The 20,722-nt window shown below is 55.6% G+C and overlaps 1 protein-coding gene across 1 annotated transcript in view; it reads left to right on the plus strand.

The window, feature by feature from the left end:
- Positions 1 to 4,328: 4,328 nt before the first annotated feature.
- Positions 4,329 to 20,722, plus strand: part of TRIM8 (tripartite motif containing 8) — a 30,326-nt gene continuing 13,932 nt past the window's right edge. Inside the window, exons 1-2 of the mRNA XM_075107249.1 lie at positions 4,329 to 5,486; positions 5,788 to 6,444. Of these exons, the coding sequence (XP_074963350.1) occupies positions 5,875 to 6,444 (570 nt within the window). The 5' untranslated portion in view covers positions 4,329 to 5,486; positions 5,788 to 5,874. The remainder of the gene's footprint in view (positions 5,487 to 5,787; positions 6,445 to 20,722) is intronic.

The following is a 20,722-nucleotide window of genomic DNA, read 5'->3' on the forward strand; positions in this document are numbered from 1 at the left end:
AGGAGGAAGGCAGAAATAACAAAATTTTTGGCCCAAGAGGAGCCTATTGCACATCCATTAGAGGGCATCACCATCCCTGCCTCCAGCACACCGTCCCAGCTGTGTTTCCAGCTGTTGATGTCAGATGTGAGTGTTGCTGGATCCCAGCGCTTGGGTGCTTGGGGCAGGGAACCTGCTTTGTGTGCTGCGGAGACCAGGCTGCACATCTAGCTCCTGGTCCCTTTTTATTAATCGCAGAGGATGGGAGGTTTCCCCTGCAGATGCACCAGGCATGCACATGTGCATCTTCCCCTTGGAGGCGCTGGGTTGTGAGGGTGCCACAGCAGGCAGGTGACACCACAGTGGGGACATGTGTGGGATGGCAGGGCGCAAGCGGTGCGTGTTGGTGGTGTGCCCTGGTGTGGGCAGGGGGTGACCAGCCATTGGGACCTCCATGTCATGCCTCTTCCATGGGGTTGTTTCCCTCTTCCTCCACCCCAGCTGGGAGCAGGGGATGGCCACAAGCAGGTGGATTTAGTGCTGCAAACCAGGGTATTGCCACCCTGCAAGTTCCTTAAATCCTTAAACTCAGTCTTAAAACTTCAGCAAAAGCCTTCAATGTGCTAATCACACAGAGCAGGGCTGGGGGAGCTTTCTCCATTGGGCTAAACCACCTCACTGGGCTTACGCAGAATGAGGGCAGAAGGGCGATGATGCCTTCTCTCTGTCTGGTTAACTGAGTTATAAATGACCAAAGAAGCATATAAATTTTATAGATTTCGGAGGGCTCAGGGTTTCTGTGGAAGGCGCAGGGCTGGGTGCCGGAACTGCCAGGAGTGTCCTGGGGATGGAAGCTGTCACTTTAACAGCTGAGTGCTCCATAAATCTGTGCGAACACCATCCCTCTCCCATCAGCTCAGTAGGGTCTGCAGCCCTAAATAGCAGAGTTTCTGTTTAACCAGCCCGCAGAACAGCGGGCTGGCTAAACATCGCTCAACCCTGCCTGAGAAAGCAGAGGCAGGTCTTCAACGCAAGCTGCCAGGCACAGCCCCGCTTATCCCCTGCCCGCAGTGACAAAGGCACCTGGGGTCTGTGGGCCAGCCAGTGCGTCCCTGCTTCCCAGGGTCAAGGTCCCTCTGTACCATCAATGCCACTTCAGTGACAAATGGCCGAGCATCCTGGCTCCTCAGGGCATGGGGCAATGCTCTGCTGGCCCTTCATGGCTGGGTACCTGCAGCCCAAAGCCATTAGTGGTAACTGGGGCCCCAGAAGAGGTGCTGATACTTTACCAGGGAGACTGGCAGGCATGGTGGTCTCTGCAGGGCAGGGTTAAGGGCTGCCAAAATGATACTGCCGATGAAGGGGACTGATGGCCTAGCGGTGGCTGGGAAAACTGAAGCTTGGCAAGGTTGAGCTATGTGCGCCAGGGCTCAGCTAAACACCACCTCTGCAGCCCCTTGATGTGGGTTGGGGAACCCCTATGGGGCTAGACCCTGGTGGAGGGGAGCCCAAAGTGTGGGCAGGCTTTCTGCAGCTCCTGCCTGCTGCTGTCCATCAGTCACCCAGTGGTGGCAGGAGGGTGTTTGGGAGCTGTGTGGGCAGGGGGGTTCCCTGCCTACAGCTCCCCCTGGCAGGTCCTGCTGGCTGCTGAAAGGTTGCGATGCCCAGCCCGGCTTTGGGGCTCCCGTTGCCAAGGGGGTTTCTCTGGGCTGGGCAGGGAGGTGGCATCATCCGGACATGGGTGTGATGACAGCAGGGCCAGCACCAGCCCTGGAGCAGTGGGATTCCTAGCTGTGAGCAGGACGCACCTTTTGGCTTGGCTCAGCCCCATCCCATCTGCCTTCCCGTTTTAAGCCCTGCTAAATACCACCCGGCTTCCCCAGCTCACCCGCAGCGGAGGGCATGGGGGGGCCCAAGCAGCCTCTGCGGCAGAGCCGTGCCTTGTGCAGGGTGGGGATGGTAGCTGTCACCGGGGGCTGCCCGGTATTGCCTGTGTTTATAAAGAAGTGAGAGTCACGAATAGTTTTGTGCTGACTTTTCGAGGAGAGGTTTGCCTCCACACGGGCTCGGCCGACTGACAGCGGTTCTGACGCATCCCATGCCTCCCTGCCCAGCTCCTGCCGGTCCCGGCTGCTGGACGGCTTGTAAAACCCCAGAGGAGATACACAGCCCGCAGGCTTTGAGGCCTGGCAGAGGAATTACACAGCAAACCACTCCCTTTGCAGGAATTGGTGTTTGAGCCCCAGGAGCCATGGGCTGGGTGTGTGGGGATGGGGGGGCGCAGCCAGGGGGTGACACAGGGTGAGCCCCTCTCCCGGGGTGGCTTGGCTGTGGGCTTTCGGGCGCAGGCAGGGATCAAAGAACCTAGAAATAGGTGTTATCGTGGCAAAGAGGCTGTGGGAGCCTCACCCAGAAATGAGAAGCGAGCGAGGCATCCCGAGCCAGTCCAGGCACCACACACCAGCTGCAGCCCCATCATCATCAGGTGTACTGGGGTATGACGGTGTTATTATTTGCCCTGGGGCAGCACTTTGGGACTGGGTTGTGCTGGGCATAATGTGGACAGCAGGTAGAGGTGTTCCCCGCTGTCCCATCAAAGCAGGAAGTGAGAGGGGAAAGGTGGAGGCAGGGAAATGGGATGAGGGATCCCAAATGCAAACCAACCTGAAGATAGCAGGTACTCATCACTCTGTCTCCTTATTGGGGTGTCTCTTGGCAGGACCCACCTGTGCACAGGGGGTTCCCATAAAGGAAATCATGGAAGGACCTGGATCACCCCTACCTCAGGTGTGCTGTAGGACGTTCATCCCTCTAGCAGGCGGCTGGCTGCCCCGGGTGGCCCATGGCACTGGGGCTATGGGGAGCTATAGTAGGCACTGCTGGGTGATGTCTATGGATGGTTTGGTCCATGGTTTTGAGGCCGCAGTTGGGGAACTCCTGCTAAATCCCTCCCAGAGGCAGATTGCCATCAGCGAGCATCACCCGGGGCAGTGTTGGGGCCAGATCCTGAAGCCACTGTCTAAGCCTTTGCCCCTTTGTCACCCCACCATAAACATGACTGTGCATCCCAAGCATTTTTTGGTCTAAATACTCTGTTTTGAAGCCATTTGTGACCCCCGCCAGTGGGAAAGGGATTTACACCAGCAGCGTGCTTTATTCCCAGCAGCCCAGCACATTTGGCAGGGGTTGGATACGCAGTGGCCCACAGAACAGCTGTGGAAGCATTTGGTGGGAGAGTTGTTAACAGAGACACCTCTGTGCCCCGGGCACTGGCGGGAGGTGCTGGGGCTGCCGGTTTTGGAAATACCCTGGGGACAAACGGCTGTTGCTCTGCGCAGGGAAGAAACACACCTGAAATGGTCCTGTGCAAAGTGACAGCGCATCCAGGGGGGAGCCGAGAGGGCGTCGGAGGCTTCAGAGGGCACTTTTTGTACCTGGGGCCAGCTGTGGCCCAAATGTGAGCTGATTCCCGGGCAAGGGGACCCTGTTTATAGACCGACACCGTGAGCAAACGTGCCTCCAAGCTGCGTAGGGATGCTGGGGGCCCGGCAGGGTAACCCTACCGCCGGTGCAGCGGCGAGCGGGGCCATCGCGGCTGGGGACCAGCTTGGGCTCCTCGGAGGGGACAGCCGCAGGGACCACCATCGCGCCATGCCGCGGGTGGACTGGGGTGCGCAGCGCAGAGCGCAGCAGCGAGCCCCATCCCCAGCCATGTCCCCTTTAAGGCGGCGCCGTCTCCGGGCGGGGCGGGGCGGGGGGCGGTTCCCCATGACGTGCAGCGGGTGGGGCCGCGGGGCGGGGCCGCGGGGCGGGGCGGGGCCGGTCCCGCCGCAGCGCAGCGCAGGGCCGCGCACCTCAGAGGCGGCGGCGGCGGCGGCGGCGTCAGCGCCCGGCGGGATCCACCGGCTCCGGCGCCTCAGCTCCGCTCCGCTCCCCCCTCCCCTCCCTGCTCCCCCTCCCGGCTCCCGAGCGGGGCGGCCCCTCGGCGCGCCGGGGCGGGGCGGGACCGGCCCCCCCCCCCCCCTCCCGTCCGGTCGATACATCACCCGCGGCCGCCGCCCCCATGGCCGCTCCCCCCCTCCGCCGCCGCCGCCGCCGCCGCCCCGGCCCCCCGCGCCGGGGCTGAGCCCGGCCGCCTCCCAGGCACCGCCCCCTCCCCTCGGAGATCCGCTGCGGGGATCCGCGCCTCCCCCGCACCCTCCCGCACCCCTCAATCTCCTGTCCCCCCGGGCCGCAGCCGCCTCCCCAGGGTCGGCGGGAGGAAGGCCGGGGCGTGGGGCTCCGGAGGGCGGGCGGCGCCCAGGGCGAGCCCAAGATGGCTGGAGGAGGCGGCGGCGGCGGGGGAAGGCGCGGGGGGCTGTGCTGAGCGGCCCCGCCGGGACGGGACGGGCTCGGCTCGGCTGGGCTCGGCTTGCCTGGGCTCGGCTCGACCCGCATCCGCTCTGCAGAGCCCCGCCGCGGGCGGGGGAGGCAGCGGCAAGGGTTTTGTTCCGGTGACTTTTGATTTTTTTTTTCTAAAAAATACCTTTTTTTTTTTTTTTTTTTTTAATTATTTTTAATACGCCTCCGGTCTCCGTTCTCCAGACGGGCAGCTCAAAATGGCTGAGAGCTGACTTGGCTCTCCCGGAACCGCACGCCCCGGCCGGCTGGCCGCCGCACCCCTTCCCGGCGGCCGGGAAAGGCGCTCCGGGGGCGGCTCGGACACCCCCCGCTCAACCGCCTGGTTGCCGTCGGGGGGCTGCGTGTGTCGTGTCCCCCCCCGGCCGGCCATGAGGCCGGGCTAGCTCGGGGACACCCCCCACCCCCGCCCCGGACGCCTTTTTTACCCCCCACCCCCCCCACCCGCGCCCTTTGGGAAGCCGGAGCAGGTTGATTTGGGGTCCGCGGGGTTTAGATCCGCGCTTGGCAAAGCCCATCCTTCCTCCCATCCCTCTCCGGGAGCCTCGGACGCGGCTGGGAGGGCTGCGCTGGGCTGGGGTTTGCTCTGAATGACCGAGCTCTTCCATTCAAGACCTCGCAATCTCGAAGCAGGCGAGAGGGGTTTTTTTTCTTGTCCTTTTTTTTTTTTTTTCTGTCTTGTCTTTTTTTTTTTTTCCTCTTCCTTTTTTTCTTCGCTGCTCTGCCGGTTAGAAGCAAATCTCGGGGGCCGCGGAGAGAATTCGTTTTTCGCCATCGTCATCGTCGCTATTATTATTATTTTTTTAATCTTCCTCCTTTTCCCATTTTGGATCTTAACCCTTTGATCTGTTTCCTTTAAAAGACTCTGATTCCCAACTCCCATCAGGGGGAGAGGGAGGAGAAATACAGGGAGGAAAAAAAAACCCCCGAGCGAGTCCGTGCTCTCAGCTGTTAGCCAGGTTGGTGGGGGACAAAAGTCCCTTTAAAATATTGAATGTCAGTTGCAAACCTAAGAAAAGAAAAATCCGATCCGGAGCGCTAAATTTAGGAGCTTTATATGGAACTTGGACTCTGCTGCTGGATTTTGTATGGATTTTTTTCAACCTTTGGTAAGTTTCGATTCACCTTCCGGGGGGGGTAAAAAGAAACAAATGGCTTTTAGGGGTGGTTAAGACTTTGGGCTGTAAATCCTACAATATCAAGTTGGGGTTTTTTTTAACCGTTTGCGTTGCTTTTTTTTCACGAAGCAATGGGGACGTCACGTTTTCTCGCTGGAGATTCCTAGAGTGCTGCTCTGTGGTTTTATTTTATTCCCGATTTTAAAATCTGCTGTGGTTCGTTATTTAATTGCGCGTGCTGCGGGGGTGTGGGGGGGAGCCCAGCCGTTCACCCCCAGGCTTCCCGTTGCAGGGAGGACAGACCCCAGCGTCCGCCCCTAGACCGCACTGAGCCACCGAAGCGCGAGGGGGGAGACGTCGCCAGAGGCTGCCGGCAGAGATGGCTGAGAATTGGAAGAACTGCTTCGAAGAGGAGCTCATCTGCCCCATTTGCCTGCACGTCTTCGTGGAGCCGGTCCAGCTGCCCTGCAAGCACAACTTCTGCCGGGGCTGCATCGGGGAGGCGTGGGCCAAGGAGTCGGGCTTGGTGCGGTGCCCGGAGTGCAACCAGGCCTACAACCAGAAGCCCAACCTGGAGAAGAACCTGAAGCTCACCAACATTGTGGAGAAGTTCAACTCCCTCAACCTGGAGAAGCCCCCCTCTGTCTTGCACTGCGTCTTTTGCCGCCGGGGCCCGCCGCTGCCGGCCCAGAAGATCTGTTTGAGGTGCGAGGCTCCGTGTTGCCAGTCCCACGTCCAGACCCACCTGCAGCAGCCCTCCACGGCCCGGGGCCATCTCCTGGTGGAGGCGGACGATGTGCGGGCCTGGAGCTGCCCCCAGCACAACGCCTACCGCCTGTACCACTGCGAGGCCGAGCAGGTGGCCGTCTGCCAGTTCTGCTGCTACTACAGCGGGGCCCACCAGGGACACTCGGTCTGCGACGTGGAGATCCGCCGCAATGAGATCAGGGTAAGTCGGACCTTGGTGGAGATGTGGGTTTGTCTGGCCTGGGGGGGCTGCTGCTCCCCCGGCCGCCCTCTTCCCTGCTGTGTTTGTTCCCCAAAGGACAGTGTTTGTGTAGGGCCTATGTAAAATCCACCCCGGTGCTGTTCCTCCTCCGACCGGTCCCCCTGTGGCGGACATGTTAGGTGGCCGCTACAGCCTAGTGGTGACGGAGTCAGTGGGCGTCATGGGGGTCTCCCCAGGGAAGGGAGTCCACACTGGAAGGCCTCGGGAGCCGTCCAGCCGCAGGACCTTCGGCTGCCTGGGTCTGGGCTGTGTGAGGAAGGGTCGGGGTCCTGGGCTGGGGCATTTGGAGGGTTTGTCTCCCCGGCTCCTGCTGGGGTACGCAGGTGTTTGGGGGAAGGCAGAGCTGCTGCCCACATCTGAGGTTGAGTTGCCCCAAAATCAGCCTCCCCTGGGGGGGACACAAAGCGGCCACAGACGTGGACCCCGTCAATTTTAAGACCTGTGAATGTCAAACTGCCGGCTCTTCCCACTGCCTCCCGCCGGAGCCAGCAACCGCCATCCTCTTCCCCCAGGCGCTGGGAGAGCTTCGTGCTGGAGACCCATGGCTTCTTGCTGGCGGGCATCCACGCTTGGGGTTTGGCCAAATAGTGGATTTTTTATTAGGGGGCACAGGGCTGCCCCCCACCCCAAGCAGCATGAGGCATAGAGCTTGATTCAAGGGGAAAGCGAGTCTTTATTTTGCTGGTGGCTAGACCATCTGGTGGGAGCTTTCACCCCAAAGTTTGCGGTGGGCATTTAACAGTCCTGTGGGCAGCCCTACCATGAGCCCATCACCACCTTCCCCCCCTCCCAGGGCTGCCCCTCCACTCCCCCTCCGACCCTTTGAAAGAGGCCCGGCACTTGTCCGCCAAATAAATATTTAACAATGAATTGAATAGTGATTACTGTAAAATGGGGATGATTTCCTGTGTATTTTAATGTTGCCAAAATGAGTCACCATTTAGCAATTAAAAAAAAAGTCATAAATAAAAATTGCAGTATAATTACTTTCCAATTGGATGGCCAGGCCTGGGAAGGGGGGGCAGCTCTGTACAGAGAGGAGCCAGCCTGAGCTCACAGGAAGGTTATTTGCCTCTCCAGGTTTTTTTGGGGAAAACCAGAGACCTCCACGGAGGTGCCAGCAGCTCCGCCACATGCACTGGAAGGGGAAAGACCCAGCCAGGCTTTTGGAGAAGCTCTTTTCTGCTTCTATTTTTAGGGAGTCATTTTGGTCTCCCTCTGCCAGGGTGGGGAGCCACCCTGGGAGGGCTGCGCGGGGCTGGGACAGGGCTTGCGTGTGCACTTCCCGGGAGCCTTAGCCAGGGACCAAAACTATTTTTCCAGGTCCTTTTCCAGGACACTTTGATCTCATCTATTCCCACTCTTGCTGTGTGGGTTTGGTTTTTTTTGGTGGGATTTTTTTGTTGTTGTTGTTGCTGCCGTTGTTATGGCTGGATGTTCACTGCTCCTTGCAAATCCATGCTGCTAATGACCTGGCAGAAAGCTGCCACCGGCTAGGCTGGATTTTGGCCCTGGCTTGAAATTTTAGGATATGTGGCCAGATACTGAATGTGTCGGATGGCTGTATTGTAGAGCCGCAGACTTATTTTGTGACCTTGGCCAAATCCCTCAGTACCTCCATTGCTGCATTATCTTAATTTCCTTTCTCTGCGATAAGCTTGTCTCTTCCCGCTGGGTGCGTGGCTCACTTGGGTGCTTGGAGGCTGGGGCAATGGAGGAGAGCCCAATGCTGGGGGATGGTGTGCCCAGAGGATCCCCCTTGCAGCTGAAGCAGTTGCTCTGTGAAATGGCTGGAGTAGGGGAGAGCCCCCAGGGAAAAATGCCTGGGAGGTTGCCTTGGCTGTGTGGCCTTGGGCAGGTCTCTGACTGAAAGCCACCCCTTGCCAGCCGGCAAGGAAGGAGGCTGCCTTGGCTCCCGAATTAGGGTGCGTGCACTCAGCTGGTGACGGCTTCCCGCCTGCGGGAGCCAGGCCCGGGATTCCTGTCTGCTTGCTCACCCTGCGGTGGTGAGCTGCTGTTGGAGCATCCTGGGGAAGAAGGGCTGGGGCTGGGGGGTGGATGAGTAATGCCGGGCTTGGGAGGTCCGGGCCCCATCGTGAGAGGTTTGTTCCATGCATGGCTCGCATTCGGAAAGCCATTAACTGAGAAATGAGTCAAAGTGTAGAGGCTCAGAGCCCTGTCCTTGGTGTGGGGGAAGTGTGAGTGTGGGAGGGTGCGACATCAACCTGGGGTGGCCCCCATAGCCCAGAGGAGGGACGGAAGCCTGCAAACACGGTCCTCATAAACTCACCTTTTTTGGCATTTATTACTCTGGCTCTGCTGCCAGCCCACCTTGGAGTGCATCTTTATCCCTGGTTACAGTCTCATTTGAAGGGGAAAAGGGGCTCAAAACTCCTTGGGGACAGCACCGGTGCTTTCTCAGCTGGCAGCTGTGGCAAGAGAGCTTGTGCTGGGCGAAAGAGGCCGGAGGCGGGTGTCTGTGGAAGGCTTGCTTGAAGCAGAGGCGCATGCTTGGTGGGTTTGGAGGAAGGGGACTGCTCAGCGTTAGGTGCTGCACAAACCCGCAGAGCCCTGGCTCAGAATTGGTTGAACTCCACAGTGCAACCGTAATACAAACAGTAAATAAAATATGTGGTTAATCTTTCTTTCGTGGGCGTATAAAGCGCTTACCTCCCCTTCCCCCCTGTGAGATGTTTTCTCCTTTGTTTCCTGTTTTTGTAGAGCTTAAAGAGGAGAGGAAAAAAAAAGCCAACAACCCACCCTCTTTTTTTTTTTTGCTTCTTGTCGTTTTGTTTGTGTCAAGGTCTCAAAACGAAACATTTTTTCTTCCATCTTTGCCTTTGGTTCCCCAGCCATGTGCTTCCTGCTTGCACAGGGGAGCCTGCTTCCAGGGTTGAAAAAGAAAGTTGCTCCAGCACGAGGCTGATGCATTGCTTATTTTTATTTATTATATACAATAAAAAAATACGTTGCTGGGATTGGAGCACAGGTCAGACGGCAGCAGCCAAAGAAAGGAACTCACTTGTGGTGTATTACCTCGTTTGCCCCATCTTTGTGTGGGATGCAGTTGATTGAGGCCAGGTACATCAGAGCTTGCTTAGGGATTGCTCAGCTGGAGGTATCGCCAGTGGGCATGGGCTTGGGTAGAGGCTCTGCTCCTGTTTTGTTTCAGGGAAAGGAGGTAGATTTTCCTCTGACCTAGCTTGCAGCACATTTTTGGGAAAAGCGGGAGAATATCCCTCCACATTCTGAAGATCTCTGGTGATTTTGAACACTAAGAGGGAGGAAGCATGTTGTGGTGCTGAGACCTGTGGGAAACATTGGGGATCCTTCTGCAGGCATCGAGGAGCGGCGCCCATTTGGCAATCCAGGGGGACAGACAGGGACTGGGCTGCTGGGCCCATCTGTTCCTCGGTGGGTCTGGGCTTGCTTTCTTGGCAGCCCCCCAGATAAGCCCAACTCAGGTGCTTTCTAAAGTATGGGAGAGGGGAGAGGGGAGCACAGAAAGAGATGAATCCCAAGTCTGTACCAGAAATTCTGGTCCTTTGCCAGAGTTGGCCACCAGCCCCAGTGCAGAGATGGCCCGTGCGCTTTTCCCACTTGCCCCAGCTGACTACGTCTGTGGTTCAAAAGCTCTAGGTCTCTAGAGGGAAAATGCCACCAGCTTTCTTTGTTAGATGGCCCTGACACCAGGGATACTTTTCTGTTTGAAACAAGTCCTGTGTTGCATCTCCATGCTGCCATCTGTGCCAGGGATGTTTTGCTGGGACCTAGGGAGCCCCGGTGCTGGGGAGGCTGGGGTCGGCTCCACTGCCAGGCTCCTGGCATGAGCTACTGTAGGTTGTTTTACTCAAACAGGTTTGGTAACTTGTGATGGGCTGGATTTTTACAGGCTTACTTATTTTCCAGATGACTTGTTTATAAGGAGCGTGGCATGCAGTTCACTGAAGGCATTGTGAGCGCAAGTGCTCGAGCCTTAATTTAGCTCTCGTGACTGTAGATGGTGTGGGCTGGTGCCTGGCAGGTGTTTCCCACAGCGCTCTTAGAACATACCTGGTCCACAGACTACTTTGGCAGTAGGTCCTATGAAGCTGGAGATGCGCAGGTTCTCCCTGCACCCTCCATCTGAGCTTCCACCAGCACCCCAGAGTTAAACCACCAGTGCGACCCAGGGGTTAGGTCAGCCTAACCCAGGTCTCTCACTCCTCTGGCTTTGCCCGTGCCCTGGTTCCTGCCCAGGGGGGCCTCAAGAGTCCAGCACCAGGCTCCTAAATGTGACTGATCATTGTGCCCTGGGATGCTGTCAGTTGGTCAAGCTGCCATGATGAGTAATGACTTCTTGGGCCTTGGGCAGTCACAGAAATCCTAGCACCACCTAGCCTCGCTTTCTAGCTCCATGCCGTTCACCACCATCGATCTGTCAGGCTTTGCTGCAATGTGTTGTCAGGAGCAGCAGGGAATTTCAGTTCAACTGATAGCAGCCTGTGCTGCCCTGGAGAGGTCTTGGGGTGGGGTGGCGCTGAGCCTCCTTGCTGCAAACCCATCTGGGTTTGCTGGCCCAGTGGCAGTGTGTATCTTGGCGGTCCCAGACCTTTGGCTGAACTGGGACACTCTTCTGTCTCCCTGGGGTTTGGACTAAGGTCTTTTCCCCACTGCTTTCCTGGTAAGCTTGAGCGTTTTCCTCACCCTTAGCCCATCAGATTGCCAGTGGTTACTTGCTCTAGACCTGCTGCCACGAGTCTTCTGTGTAAAGTCAATCCGAGAAGTGACAACAGAAATGGAGGATGCGGGGAGGCAGCCTGGTGGGTTTGGGTGGGAGGAAGGAGGCTTGCATAGAGGGGACAGCTTTGGTAAAGGAGTAGGACGGGGGCTGCAGAAGTGAATGCTCTCTTTTCAAGGGGGACAATGCTATGTGGGCAGGTGCTGGTGAAGAGTGAGGTGGAAGGAGGAGAGGGAAAGAGAGGCTCATCTGAGGTCCTTGAGCTGCTTTGCAAGGAACAGCAACAAACTGTAGCCCAGGCTTATGCCTGTGGTGTGTATAGGGGTTGGCTGTACTTTGCAGGTGGGGATGTCTAGGCACAGCCCTGCCCACCCATGCCAGGCAGCCCTGGCCAGAGAACTTTCTGCCTTGAAGCCCTCCCTCGGCAGTGGCTTTTAATGAGACCCTGAGGCAGGGGTGTCCTGGTCTGGTCTGTGACCCAGGAGGTAAGCCCAGTTTTGGCTGGTGGTGGAGGCATAATAAACTGAGCTCAGACCCTTGTTTGGTCTAAATCCAACCCATGATATTTCTGTAAGCGTCATGTGGCTGCTGGCATGGAGGTGTGCAGCATGCCGCTGACCTCGAGCCCATGAGCATGGCAGAGAGGGAGAAGTAGGAAAGATGTGGTCTGCAATGTGAGACCTGGGACTTTCCTCTAACCCTCAGCCTCGTGCCTCGCATGTGGGAGCCTGGGTGAGCCCTTCGAGGGAACGTGCGAGTCCCAGGACTGTCCTTCACATTTCTTCCCCTCGCTCCAGCAAATCACTGTCCTCGAGCTCTCCTGTGTCCTCGGCCAAGCCTGGTCCTGCTGGAGGGGGGTCTGCAGCTTCTCTGCTGCTCTGGTTTTTGCCTCTGGAGCCGAGGAGTTGCCTCTGCCCCTGTCTGAGCAGGGGGAGCAGAAGGGGGGATGGCGAAGGGTGTGGGAGGAGAAGGCAGATTTCTATGTCTCACAAAGGGCACAAGTGATCAGATTCATGCAACTGCCCAAGAATAAAGAGGCTCTTACAGTGCTGGCTGCCCTGACCTCTCTCCTCTCTGCTCCAGAGGACAGCATGTGACCACACAGGGATTTCTTAGCTGTGCTTTGGAGTGAGGCAGTGGGCTTTCTAGCCCCAAATCTGTCTGCAGCTTGCCTTGCAGCATATTGGCCTATTTTTTGCTCATTACCTATCTGTTTACTGGAAATCTTGGTACACGGTGGTAATTTCTTCTTTTCTTCTCTTTAATTTCATGTAATTGTTTTGGTTTTTTTTTTTTTCAATCTGACACTGAAATGGGGCTGAGAGCAGCAATGCTTCCAGAGCAGGGACAAAAGTAACCAGGAAACACAGGGCAAGAGAGGAGGGATCGACACCGAAACAATGAAATAGCCAAGCAAGGAAAGACTGAAAGCTCAATAGCACAAGCCTTTGCAGAAATGCCTGGCTAGTGCAGCATTTTATAATCAGCTTCTGTGCTGGGCTGGCCTGCAACAGTAGTGTGATGGGGGAGGAATGCTTTGAATTAGCTGGATGCCAGAATTAATTCTGTCAGAATTCAAATGTACATGTATGTACAGATTTATAAATAAACACTTGAAGCTGGATTCTGCCACACAGGCTCCGGGGCAGAATCTAGTCTGGCCTGGCTTTTTTTCTTTTTTTAAAAAATAAAATGCTGTGGATCTGGGCTAGGTTCCTGTGACTTTGTCAACTTTCTGCATTTATCAGCAGCCCGTAGGCTCAGGAGATGCTCGTTTGGATGGAGTAAGTGGGATGGCTTGGAGGAGTCAGAGCTGCTGAGCTTGCTTGCTTGTGGTGGTAGGCAATTTTCTGCAATGAACCTCTGTTTGCTGGTAGAGGAGATGGGGCAGCTGCTGGGGGACCAGTGGGGAAGCGTGGAATGTGCAGGTCCTGCCCTTCTCTTTTCTCCATGGAAGAAGGACTGATAGAGGCAGCCACCCCTCCTTTACTCAGGAGAACTACAGCCAGCGTGCTTGGGAATGGGAGGAAGAGATGCCTGGTCCCAAATCGGAGGGGAGGGATGGTTATTTACAGGCATGAGACTCTGGATGCACGCAAGAGTTTTTACATATGTCCCCCAGATGAACTCAGGGAAGAGGTTCCCAGTCCCGAATCCTTTCTGGTAAGGACAACTTTGGCCTGTTTTTGCTGGGGGATCATGGTTGTCCCACTTCTATCTTGTGATTTGCTTGTGATGGTAACATGAGCAAAGTTCCTGGCTCAGAGCAGCGCTCTGCAGCAGTGCTGTCTGCGTAACACACACTCGAAGTCATCCGTTTGCTGGGACAATGTACCAGGACTAAAAAAAATAAATAAATTAAGCATGAATCAATTTTATTTCTCTGTTTGTTCTCTTCCTACCTGTCCTTTCTCAATTCCTTGGTCTGTGGATTCTGGGGGGGGGGCCTGTCTCCAGAGTGGGCTGGGAAGAGCTGAGCTGCGGATGGCTCCAGATGAGGCAGTTGGCAGGGAGTGACGTTCCGGATGGCTGTGTCTCTCTGAAATATGAGTAAATGTTGTCAGACCAGCCGACTGTATGATCTGGGGCTTGGGAAGGGCTGATCTGCCCTTTCTTCTCTCCACCTATCTCTCCCTGTGCAGGATCCCCCCTGTTTGCTCGGCATCACCCAGTTCTCCTCTCCCTGCCTGGGTGACCTGGAGCTTTGGAGAAAGGGAAGGAAAAATCCCCTGTATCCTAATGTGTTTTCCCTGGCTGTACAACAGCTTAATCCAAACCCTCATTTGAGCCCATTATTGTGTGGCTTTAAAATCCTGTCCTCTGGAAACTATTCTCCCACCCCCATCCCTCCCAGTCGATCCTGGTCAGTGGAGCTGAGCTCCGGGGTTTGGTGCTCGGCCACACGCAGACACAGATCGATTGTGCTGGGGGGTGGGTTGATATTTTTGTGGCAATGGTTTTTATTGCTGGTTGCGGTTGCTGTTGGAAAGTCAGGGGGGGTGGTGTGTGCTGTAATGGGCTTGTGCATGTGGCAAGGGGAGAGAGGGTAATGTGATTGCGTCCTTCTGCTCGTTATCCTCTTGCTAGCAGGGGGGTGCTGCATCCCTCTCCCCATCCGAATCTGTGCAGAGCTGCTGTCTCTGCGGTGGGAGCTTGTTTTCCCTGCAGGTGAACTCCTATGTGCTCAGACAAAGGGCTGGGGGTGCTGGTGCCTCCCTTTGTTCTCTTCCTGTCCTGGTGCACCCGCCTCCGACAGCAAAAAACCCCTTGAAGCATGCCTCTCAAATGGATGGAGCGGAATAAATGCACTGTGAGGTCTCTGCCCCTCTTGCAGACCCTTTGGGGACGGGGGGGTCCTGCGTTCCCCCTTCCCTCGGGTATTGTGCTAGTTCCTTAGTGATGGGGGTGGCCAGATCCAGGAGGGAATGACACTAGCTCTCCTGCCATAGCTGCACTGTTATGGCTGGGTGGCTGAGGCCTGCAAGCCCTGTTTGGGTCAGTGGTGGTTTGGTTGTAGGGGCTGGGGCTGGGATCTGCCTCCTGCAAGGGAACGGGAGCACATTTTGGGGTTATTTTCCTGCCTCTACCTGCTGGCAACCTGCGCAGCAAGGCATCCAGGCAGGGGACTGGAAGTAACACCTTGTGTGTCATGCGAAGACCACCCCATGCCAAATATATCTCTTGAGGGTGTAAGCCCAGCAGGTAAAACAACGGCCAGTCCTCCAGCCAAGGTTTTTGTAGCATTTTACTTACAACAGAGGAGAAAAAGGTCAGTTTAATGTCTAAAATGACCTAAAATCTGGGTAGGGAAGCTAGGCTGTTACCCTAAAGTAGAGATAAGTGGAAGTGGGGGGACCTGCTAGGGAGTTGAGAATTCCAGAGCAGCATGGGGAAGCAATCCTGGAGACTCAGTCTTTCTTTGCTGGTGGTGGTACTGTGCTGAACACGGAACCTGCTAGCTGCCCCCACCCAGGCGCTTCCTCCCCGGGTTCTTCCCAAGGCTGGCTACTGCTATAATCTATGAACATGGTACCAATCCCCATGTATCAAAGTGCTTTTGCAGCAATCTGATCGACAACACTGAGGTGACGGGTAAAAGCTAAACCTTCCTCTACACGTTAAAACTGCCCGCTGGAGCCTTCCTCAGGAAATGTCCCTCCTTCACAAAACACAAGGCCCAGCTTTGCAGGAGAGGGGGAGAGACAGGAGGCATCGGAAATGAAATCCGTCATGGACAATCTGCACCCAGTAACTGTAGACACAGACATTTGAGGAAAGCGTTGTGCTTTCGAAAAGGTGGATGCTGGGAATGTCTGTCAGCTTGGGTGGAAGGTGGAGGGATCCAGGAGAGTGGGAACCTATGGGGCAGCAATCCCAGGCCTGTCCTGTCCATGGGGTGGTGATCCCAGGTGTGCTGAATCTCAGCCCTGCAGGCTGCTTGCATCCGTGGAGCCCGTCTCTTGTTCTGCCCAGTGGAGGGAGCAGCCATTAACGTTTTGAAGGTCAAACAGAAATCATGAGCTGGCCCTGAGGTGTGGCTGTGCTAGGCGGCAGGTGAGGAGAAGCCACTGCAGAATGAAGCTAGCAGCCAGGTTTGTTTGCGAGTGCAAGCTCGCCAGGGGATGAGGAGCTGCTGTTCTTGGTCCTTCTGCTCTAGAAAATGGCAGTGCAGTCACGGCTAGAAATGGCTTCTCTGGTTGTACCCTGCATGCGGCACTGCCCCCGCTCCCTGTGCGGCTCTCGGCACATCCCATAACCTTTGTGCCTCCACCGCATCCTCTTTAAAAGAGGATAATGAAACCGAGAGGGGAAGCAGCCAGTGCTGGAGGCACCTTGGACTGCCGGGCTTGATAAAGCACTGCCGGTCTGCTGGAGACCTAAGGAGTTGGGTTTTTGAGTCAGCAGATGAAATGCCAGTTGGGGAGAGGGCATCTGACAAAAGCTGCCTCATCTGGGGATGGAAGCTGAGGCTCGAATGTGGCTTGCATGAATCGGCGGACTGGAGTTGAGCAGAGCGGTTCCCCTGGCTCCCCGGGAGGATGGAGCCAACTGGGGTCTGAGCTGTCAAGCTCTGATTGCCAAGTCAAACCTGGAAGATAAATGATACTTCAGGGGCCTGAGATCAATAATGTCAAAGGCTGGCCCGTAATCGGGTGAGATTAAAAACCAATGACAGGCCTCCTCTCAGGAGCAGAAGTCAGCACCTTGAAGGAGAGCGGTGGGGTTTGCTTCTTTACAGTTATTCCCTGACAGTGCCTGCATACAAAACCCACCTTCCTGGGCTTCCCCCTGCAACATCAGTGATTCCTCCCCTCAGTCAACATAGACCAGATCTTGCAGGCCCCCTATGGCCAACCTGTCTTCACTGGTCCCGTGCAGCTGATCCAGAGTGCTCCTGCCCTTGGGAGAGTGACTGAGGTGAAGACAAAAGCAATGCAGCCTGGTGCTGGCCACAGCCCCTTCCACTGCTGGGGGGTGAGCTGGGGCTGTGGGAGACAGAGAAGGGAAGGAGAGGCTGAAGCAGGAGGTCATGTCGATGTTGTGGGTACCATGATGTGCTGTGTGTTGTAAAGATGCTGAGTTTGGGGAGAGGAATTTGGGAAATGAGGGGTGCAGATGACTCTTGACTTTGTCCTGAATATGTTGTTTTTACCTCTATTTATCAAATAACAGGTACCATGAGCATTTAGCCACCTGTGGGCAGGAGACAGTCAGGTGTGGTGCACAGTTGTGCCCATTTTGGGGGAGCTGGTGTTCAAGCTTGTCACAGAGGTGGCTTTTCTCCTGGGTGAGTGCTGGGCAGGGGGTTGTGCCCTGCGCTTGGCTGGAGCGTGCTTCCCCTGGTTGGCAGCAGCTGTGATCTGGCTGAGGTGGAGATGGGACTGATTTATTTACAGGAGCAAATTAAAATAAACTCAAGTCCCTTTTTTCTCTGTATCCTGAAAGGGGTGCACGCTCCACCACAGCTCTGCAGGGCAGGGGCATGCTGGGGCTCCTTTGAAGGGCACTGGGAAATAGAATGTTGCCTCTATTTCCCAAGTGCGAGGGCAATTAAAGGAGAAGGGCCCGCGCCATCTTCTGCTGCTGCCCCTCGTGCACACATGGGGAGCCGGAGATGCCGCTTGCCTTTGCCCCGGGCTCCTCTTCCCCTTCCTCCCCACTCCCCCACCCCTTCACTGCCAGGAAGCCTGGCCTTTGTGTGAAGTGATGCCTCCTGACATCAGCCAGGCGCTGCAACTTCCTCTGCAGCAGGGAGGGTGAGTGGACAAGGAGGGGGGTGCCGTGCTTCCCAAGGGGTGATGTACGGTCCTGGCCTTGCTGGAGCATGGGGCAGCAGCACACGGGGGCAGGCTGCATGCCTGGCTGGAATGCTGCGTGGAGGTGGTTGCCTCCAACCCCACCAGTGTGGTGGTTCAGCAGAGCTTTGCCTGCTTGTGCTGTTCTGCGTGAAAGCACCATGCTGGAGTGTTGCTTCTTGCTGCCTGCGACTCTGATTGCTTCGGTGGCATCTTTGTTTGACCCCTCTAGGGACGCAGTGTCGAGCTTTATATAGCTGAAGCTTGGGCAGTGCTGGCTGCAGGGTCTTGCTCCAAAATCAGTGGTCCAGTGCCACAGAGCAGAAGCAGAGGGGCTCACAGCAAGGCAGGAGCAGGGCTGACATGTCCTGCGGCCCAGGGCTGCACCTGAGCTCTGGGAGCATCTTGCGGTCCATGCAGACACATTGCTTCAGCAAGCGCAGGGCGCAGCTTGGCTGCGAGGAGGTTTGCGGGGTGCGGGCTCTTGGCTGCTTCTTGGAAAGGGGCTAATGCAACACATGGGAATTGGCCAAGTGCCTGCCAACAAGAAGCTGCGACTGGCACCTTGCCAGGAGCTTGGAGGCCTTGCATCTCTTTAATTCGAGACGTGTTTGCTGGCGGATGGCATTTTGCAGCTGGCTGGCTGGAAACTACAGGTCCCAGCATGCTCATTCGTCTGTCACTGGGCTGCTGAGCTCTGTTGGGAGCGTGGTACCATGGGGATTGTAGTCTCAATGCTTGCTGCTCTGGGGGTCTTGCTGCCATGGGGAAGGGCTCTGGTTCAGCATTGCTGGGCAGAGCCAGGCTGTGAGACACAGGGCTGGTCTCTGCCTCCTGCTCTCTTATCCTTCCACCACACACTTGCTCAATGCAAGACCAGGTTGGCCTTTTTGTGTCACCAGGCTGGGGAGGGGATCTGGTCCTATTCTTACTCGTTTGCAATGTAAATATTTTGGTCCCAAGTACGTTGCTGGGAGCTGGGTGTCACATTGAGGAGTGTGATTCATTCATGCTGTTGCTGCTCGGAGCACAATGAGGCAGCCTTGGGACCGGTCCCAAAGATTTCCTGTGATCTTGGCTGGTGGGGAATTTGGGACGTCATGTTTGACTAAGTCAGAGCCCTCTTTGCGCGATGCCTGCAAGCCAGAAGTACTGTGCTGTGCCCACCACGTTCAGGACTTGCCACTCCCAAAATGCGGTGGGTGCGGGTTGCTTGCATTTCCAGAGGGGGGAAGCACGGAGAGTGAGGCTGAGGTCTGGCTCTTGCCTTACCCAGCTGCTGGTGTGCGGAAAAGGTTGCAGGGTGTAGGCCTTTGTGCCTGGTCCTAGCCAGTCTAACAAATAAAGGTACAAAGTGATGCCAGTTCAAAACCTGCTGCACACCAAGTCTTGGAGGGGGACCCGGCAGAGTTTTCCTGGTGGGGCCACCACTGCACGAGCGTCTGTGTTTGTTTTAGAGGGACATGGGACAACCAGTGGGACACTACGCAGATGAACAGGAGCACCGGCATCCCTTGCTTCCACTGCCAATACTCTGCTGCCAGAAGGGACCTTTGCACCCCCAGTTTGGTCACCAGCACAGGAGGGGAGGCACTGCTGCACTCCAGGGCTGGCTTCCTCCATCCACTCATGCATTGCTTCATCCTCCCTGTGCCGCTGAGAGCCAGGTGCAGCGCCCAGATTTGTTCTGGCATCCTTCGTTAGGCAGTGTTTGTTCATGGTGCATTTTTCTTTTTGCTGGCTTGTTTGGACACGCACTGGTACATTCATGGCACTCAGGCAGTAACGTGAGTCTCTTTCCCATTAGGAAAAGGGCCAGGATTTGGGGGGGGCAGGAGGGCGGCTTTAGCAGTAGTTTCTGAGATATTTCCTTCTGCCGCCACACCCTGCATGAAAGAGCAATATCCACAGCTTCAGCTGCTATCGCAAGGCTCCAAACGTCTCTCTTTTAATATAGATTGGTATCATTTTGCATTTTAAAGTAAAAACACGCTGCAAGCTGCAGACAGCTGTTGGTTGGCAGCTTTGTTTGAACATCTGGTATTGCTGGGCTGCTGTTCAGCGCTATCTAACTATGGGATTCATAAAGATTATAATCCAGGCTTTCAGATTCTCAACAGCCGTGTCGCAAAAAAAACAGGGGAGAGAGAAAACCCAGCAGGGAGGTGGCTGAGGGGCCCTTGGCATTCAGCAGGTCGTGGTCTGTACCCTCTTGGGTGCAGAGTGGCTGATGGGCTTGCTGCATGTCACCTTGGCTGCCCACAGGTGCTGACGGGCTGCTTCCAGCCTGAGAAATGCCAGTCCCTGGGGAGCTGTAGAAGTGCAAAGTCCTCTTTTTTTTTTTTTAATCTTCCCCCCCCCTTTTTATTTTTTCCAGCTTGTGTGCTGAATCTGATTGAGTCTTATGCTCCTCTGGGTGGTGTCTGGTGCTGGCGAGCTAAAGCAGCAGATTCTGCAGTGACTTTGGGTGGATGTTTGTAACAGTTGTCTGCAGCAGCAGGACTTGGTTTCTTTTTCTTTAAAGTAAGTGATGGAGGAGCCAAGTCTCGGAGTAAACATCTCGGCACGTCAAAACCTCGTTTCCAAGAGAAATTGAGTCCCCTTTTCTTCTCAACTGTAAGGTTGAGATAGCCACCTCTGTAAGCCCCATCCATCCCTCTGTGAGTCAGGCACTTTCCTTGGCACCTTTGAGAATTAAGCAGCCTCTAAGCCCCTAACGGGTTTTATAAATCTTGTTAGTTGATCTGCATTTTTGCAAAGCTCTTTGAATCCAGCCTATTGGCACATAAGTCACCTTGACTTTCCACAAGACTTTGACTCCCAACTCACTTTCAGGCTGCATTTGTCAGTTGGAGGTGCACAATAAGTGCTCCCCCTTATCTTTATTAAAAAAAGGAAAAGCTGCCTGGAGTAATCTAGCTGCACTCTGGCTGGTGCAAGCCAGTAATAGAGGTGCATATAAACCTGTTCTGCCCTTGTTTGTGTTGATTTACCTTACCAGTACAAATTAAAATAGCCTTGAGTGGTTGGAAGTTTAACTAGATCAGTTGGAAGGAAAAAAAAGTAAAATCATGGCCTTTAAATCAAAGCAGGGTTTTCTTTCTAGTGCTGCCCTGAGCCTGGAGAGGGCCTTTGTGCCGCCCATGCAGCTGGGCCCCTGATCTCTGGGTCACCAAATGAGAAGCTGATGGGGTATGTGGCT

This window comes from Phalacrocorax aristotelis, chromosome 12, assembly GCF_949628215.1.
Source record: "Phalacrocorax aristotelis chromosome 12, bGulAri2.1, whole genome shotgun sequence".
Lineage (NCBI taxonomy): Eukaryota > Metazoa > Chordata > Aves > Suliformes > Phalacrocoracidae > Phalacrocorax > Phalacrocorax aristotelis.